This window comes from Achroia grisella, unplaced genomic scaffold (assembly GCF_030625045.1).
Source record: "Achroia grisella isolate CSIRO2021 unplaced genomic scaffold, CSIRO_AGI_Agris_v1 utg782, whole genome shotgun sequence".
NCBI classification, from domain to species: domain Eukaryota; kingdom Metazoa; phylum Arthropoda; class Insecta; order Lepidoptera; family Pyralidae; genus Achroia; species Achroia grisella.
The window spans coordinates 2234343-2240342 of NW_026713022.1; the positions used below are offsets into that span (position 1 = coordinate 2234343).

At 35.1% G+C, this 6000-nt stretch overlaps 1 protein-coding gene across 10 annotated transcripts in view; it reads left to right on the forward strand.

The window, feature by feature from the left end:
• The window catches only part of LOC131851367 (kinesin-like protein unc-104), a 114268-nt gene extending 108768 nt beyond the window's left edge, over positions 1 to 5500 (forward strand). For 9 of the 10 annotated variants that reach the window (XR_009357876.1, XR_009357878.1, XR_009357875.1 and 6 more), the window contains one exon: positions 720 to 810. Coding sequence is in view for 1 of the 10 variants with exons in the window: in XM_059201860.1 (XP_059057843.1) it covers positions 720 to 849; positions 1359 to 1551; positions 2355 to 2491; positions 2716 to 2817; positions 3323 to 3392 (632 nt within the window). In the remaining 9 variants the exon portion in view is untranslated. Of the gene's footprint in view, positions 1 to 719; positions 850 to 1358; positions 1552 to 2354; positions 2492 to 2715; positions 2818 to 3322 lie in introns of those variants that run through there. The other variant, XM_059201860.1, reaches the window with a different exon arrangement.
• Positions 5501 to 6000: the final 500 nt, after the last annotated feature.

Sequence of the window (6000 nt, forward strand, 5' to 3'; positions counted from 1 at the left end):
AATCATTATCAATTGTAACATTTAAACTTTTTAATTTATGAAATATCATCATTACATAGTATAAAATAAAGTCGCTGTCGCTGTCTGTTCCTATGTATTAAGTATTGTAATAACGTATGACTGCCTACTAAGTAAAGGCACATTACGGCGTGCCTGCTAACTCACTGTGGCGTATCTGTCTGTATTGCTTACTTATTTACTATTTCGTAACTGGAATGGAAAATAAGCTGACTAACTGATGTAAAATTCCGAGCTTATGTTCATTACAATTTCTTTGTATATCACTTTTCCAACATACAAACCAAGTTGCATAGTGGCCGTTAAAGGCAGTAAATATACTTTCAAAATATGGAAAAGAATAATGTCTGTTATTTTAACGTTTACTACTTAATGGTCATATATATATGGCATGGAAAATGTAAATAAATCGATATTTCTAAACATCTAATGCACAAGTGACCATGCTTCTTTCTCGCTATTTGTATAGAAAATAATTTCGTTCTATCTCATTTTCATTATGAATTTTATAGTTTTTATACTACGACATTGGCAAACAAGCATACGGCCTATCTGAGATAAACGGTTACCGTATATATGGACAGTTGAAATTCCAGGGGAGACAGATGCGCGTTGTCAAACCTTAAGTAACCTTAATTTTTGAAAACATCATCTTTGAAGTCTCTTTTATATTAATATATATTTGTTAATCTGTTTCTTAGGACGGATAGGGTCGTCTGGCAAAGAGGTAGAAACAGCAGTGTCGCCGGCAACGCCAGTCGACGAGGGCGTCTCAGCTGATATTTCCACACCTAGTCTACTCTCTTCCATACATAGTGCCAGCAGCTTCGAGTGAGTATATTATATGTATCTAACTACTACTAGTGATGCATCCTTGCAAGAATGATAGGAATTTCTTATTTCGATTGGAAATAAAATATAGTTGTTGTTTTTTGCTGATAATATAACCTATATATTTAAAAGAATTTTTAAAGTAGTATTTTTTGGATTTGCCTATTACAAATAAAGAATATAAGTTTTTTTTATAACGTTAGTTGATTGAATGTTACGAGCGTATACTGTATAGTTCTCTAACGGAGATATTGTAAAAATGCATTAGTCTTAAAAAAGTGTACTAAGTGTGTGAGTGTATAGGGTAATTAAAAAAATTAAATTAAAAACGGATTACGTGAGCGGGCGTTTTGTCGGCTTCAAATCGGTCCCGACAAAGAGGACCGTCTGTACCAATCGTGTATAAATGTAAGCGGGACAGTGGCCCGTCGTTGTCCCTTTTTAGATTCAGTAGCCGTTTCGTTCGTCAATCGTCTGCTACTTAATTAGTGAGAATCTGTTTCCCGCAGACTGTGCTCCCCGGAGCGCGCGCTGCTGGAGAAGTCGATGGCGGCGTGGGGCGGCGGCGGCGGCGCGGGCGGCGCGGCCGGCGCGCTGTACGTGCCCGAGTGCGAGGAGGTGCGCGTGTCGGCCGCCGTCGCGCGCCGCGGCTACCTCAACGTGCTGCAGCACGGCACGCACGGCTGGAAGAAGCGCTGGCTGGTCGGTGCCGACACACCTTCTCTTTTTAAAACGCACCCACGGCTGGTCGACACCACCTCGTGTTCTCTTTTTACAATAATATTCACTTGCGTTATTACTATACGATATTTTACACCTTCTAAAGCACCGGCTGATCGATAGGACTTCTTGTTCTCTTTTTAAAATAATATTCAGTGATGGCTGGCTCATCCGTCATACTCGTGAAACGAGTGCTGCTTGTAGGGACTGGTCTGCTCTCATCACTACGACTGATTTAATCTTATTGCATATTTATATTTGACCCAAAAAATTTGTGCTTGTTGGTAGTTTGTATTCACACGTTTCGACTTGTAAATGTAAACTTACAAGGATTATTTAAAAGAGCAACATATGACTATTCAAAAGTGCTTGAATTAAGTTTATTTGAATAAATGATTTTCTATTCTATTCTATTCAAATATATAAAATTATGTTTAATTATAAATACATGTACACCCGTGTAAAACCAGCGCGGGTAGCTAGTATAATATATACCAAACATTTTTGACTAATCAGATCACAGTGGCTCTATGCATTTGATGATCTAATAAATTCTACTTTAACCTTGCCGGGATTTATTCACCTTTTTTACGATAGATGCACATATTCCACAACGCGCTGTTTTACTGTAATCTAAAATAAACTTCTTTTTCAATCGATCAGTAGTGTTTCAATTTACAATTCGTAATACAATAAATAGGTAGACGGTTCTTTAAGTTGAATTTTCACTAACCCTCCATTTATTGACCTCAAATAATGTTCAAATGATGTCCCTTATCGACAAGGTGGTCCGGCGGCCGTACGTGTTCATCTACCGAGATGAGCGCGACCCCATCGAGCGCGCGGTCATCAACCTCGCCAACGCGCACGTTGAGTACTCGGAGGACCAGGAGCAGATGGTCCGCATGCCTAACACCTTCAGGTGACTACCTCTAATATCACTAGTACATTTTACTACACTAAGAATTATACATAAAATTTCAACCATTATATTAAATTTTGATATATATAACTACAATGGAAAATAAAGTAATAACAATCGCCTATAGTCAGTATTCTTCGTCTATAATCGACGCAGTCGACTTTCTACAATGTCAAATAGATAGATAAAACTATTTTCTAATCTTATCTAATAAATATTTGCAGTGTGGTGAGCAAGGAGCGCGGGTATCTACTGCAGACCCTCGGTGATAAGGAAGTACACGACTGGCTGTACGCCATCAATCCACTCCTCGCGGGACAGATTAGGTGAGATCATTCTATGTGAGACATTTAAACTAAAGCCTGAAATTGACGATGCATAGAAACAAACAATTTTTACTTGGTCTCCTTGAATAAAAAAATCGATTATCCACCTAAATAGAAAAAGGTGAATTTTAATAGAATCTGCAAATCTGAATTCCTAACTTTTTTCACGTCTATAAAAAAGGCTATGTAATAACTTTTTAATTTTTAATGACCGTCAAGTTTTACTCTATCCAATAAGTAGATGGTATTCACGCAGCTAACCGTATAAAATGACTCCAAATTGCCATTAAAATTCCCTTCAGAAAAAGTTTATTCAATAAAACTACTTAAAAAAGAAATACACATTACAGAAGCAGCAAGTTATGCGTATACACTTAATGGACGCGACATTTTCACATGCATCGTCAGTGGCGGGCTTTATATCATAAATTTGACTGGGATTCCAATAACAATTGAACTCCCATGACCCAAGTCAATATACACGCGTAAAGTTGTCGGCACGCAGGTCCCGGTCGGCGCGGCGCGGCGACAAGCAGCTGCCGGCGGCCGACAAAGCGCAGCCGCAGACCGCATGAGACAACCTCACAATGGAGTCTATCCTTGTTTTTTAAGTGCGTCACCGACGGCCACCTCCAACATAGGGCCATATCCGCCGCCCCTCCCCTGCACGGACATTGAAATGGCCGATTATAATCACTTTAGGTTATACTGTAGTGTGAGTACAACATTACAAGGTACAAATTTTATACTAAACGCTAAATTATTAATGAAATAACAATTTTAATCACGTATTAGTTAATTGCGGTCGTTAATGAGTTGATATTTTCATTCTATAGAAATTATACAATATATTTATGTATTTTGCACAAAGTGCAAAACAATATAAAAATTGTAGTTTTTCATTTTCTATTTTAAAAATACAAGAGTGATTTATCTACAGTATTAAGTGGAAATGTCAATTTGATAATGTGCTTTTAATTTTGTTTCTACAATAGTTTTGATAACTGATCTGATTGTTTAATAAGGTCGGTAGGTATTGTTAAAGACTATATTAAATTTACAATTGTAAAATTAATATAAACAATAGTCTTCGCCAACAATTCTTATTACTATATAAATCAGTAGTTGAAACTATACAAAAAAATTTTACAAACTTATTTTGAATTATCTGATCTCTGTACGACCTAAAGTGAATATTGATCTGATTGTATATAGTTGGGATCTGTCTGTGCCTGGTTTGGTGGAGTGTTATAAATATATATATATGTATATATTTAAAGTCCTTTTGAGTGCTCAATATAAGCGCGAAAAATCTTAAATCCTTATGCTCCAAAACATGACAATTTATATAAATATTTTTTCTTCCATCTTTAGAAGATATTATATTTTTCACAATGTAGGGACCACAAAATGAATTATTAAAAAGTAACAATTCAATTAATTTAGCATATCTTTAATTTGTTAGCAATTTTAAACAAATGCATATAATGCGAATACGACTTATACGTAAACTTTACAACTATTTTATATTGGTACTAATTTAACATATTTGGTGGTCCATAGGTGGGACCAAACCGGTGCACCGAATTTATGGGATTGGGGTAAACTAATAACTATATTTACAATGGAATGATTAACAAATGAAACTATAAAATTATATACTTAATTTTGTCTATGGCCATTTCAATTTCTACTAGGGAGAATGCGTGCGGTTTTTAATATCTTATTTACTATCTATAAACGTACCTATATTATAACACTAAGGTCTTTGGACCACGATTTTTCCTATCTAGATAGAAATTATATATAATGAATTTGGTCTTGATTGCTATGCCTACCATATTGTACGGGAATGACGTTCCTTGAATGATTATAACAGGATTCGATTTGTTAAATTGAGTGTTGTCAAAGTAGCAATATACGCCGCTTTGATAGTCTTCCCCTTTGTTAAATTATCATCAAAATTAACCTAAATGTTAATATAAATGTTTTTCTCAAATTTAAAGCATCGTGGTGCAATGACTAGGTGGGTGTTTATGTCCTAATTGTGCAATAATGTCTTTTATGTGTTGCGCACAAAGTGTAATATGCAATGCCGGCACACGGCAATGTCTGATAGACTCCATTTGTAAGACCTAAAGAAAGTTGATGTGAAATGACAAATTAATGAATCCAATATAGACCTTCTTCTAATGTTGAATACAATATTAATGTAATTTACCTTGTATATACGTATGACCGATTGGTAGATTAATTATATTTTGTGGCTCAAAAGGCCAACTGAAGATGGCGATAGTCCGTACTCGTATGACGTCATACGTAACTTATTCATTTCACATTTTAGTATTGATTGTAAATACATAATGATAATTAATGACATTGTAATTAAAAATATAGACCCTCATCTTACGAATAAAATATTAGAACAATATTTTGTGTGCTACCAATTGTAGTGGCCGTTAATTTATGCAGATCTTTAATTTATGATTCATTTCTTAAAATGATATACTATAAAATATTTATTACTTGTTTCATTGGATTGTATAAAGTAGGTTAATGTGGATGTTACTAACTAATAGATATGTTTATTTCTCGTATTTATTTCGTTCGTTGTGAGGGCTCGTTCGAGCCGCAACGTTTACTGGCAACCATTCCGGTCCTGTAGATGAATACAGCTACACACAATGTAGGTACATTATATGTGATAAAAGTAGGCCCGGTAGGTACATCGACGCTGTGCGTGAATCACCCAGTAGTTACTAGAACTTGTCTCTTTAAAACTCTTTCCATCCATATTCGGCGCGAATTGAAGAGTTTGCTTTAAAATGACGTGGATGGAATAGGATGTACTCGAATCACAACAGGGCTCAAAAAGCTATTTATTTGATTAATAGATTAATATTTATACAGAGATTCAATTTTGCTGTAGTTAGGTAATGTATGGGACGGTAGTTTTATATGGATGACATTCGTTTTCTTTACTTTCTCAACGATCTGTTGTAAGTCCAAGCAATTATTAAATCTCGTTGCCGCTTTTATAAATGTTGAATAAATAAAGTTAATTGTCACTATACTATCGCTTTTAGGTGACTAATTTCTATTCATAATAAAGCGTATACATAGATATATTTATGTCACCATCGTAAGCATAAGTAACTTTCAACTTTGTAAATAACTTAACAT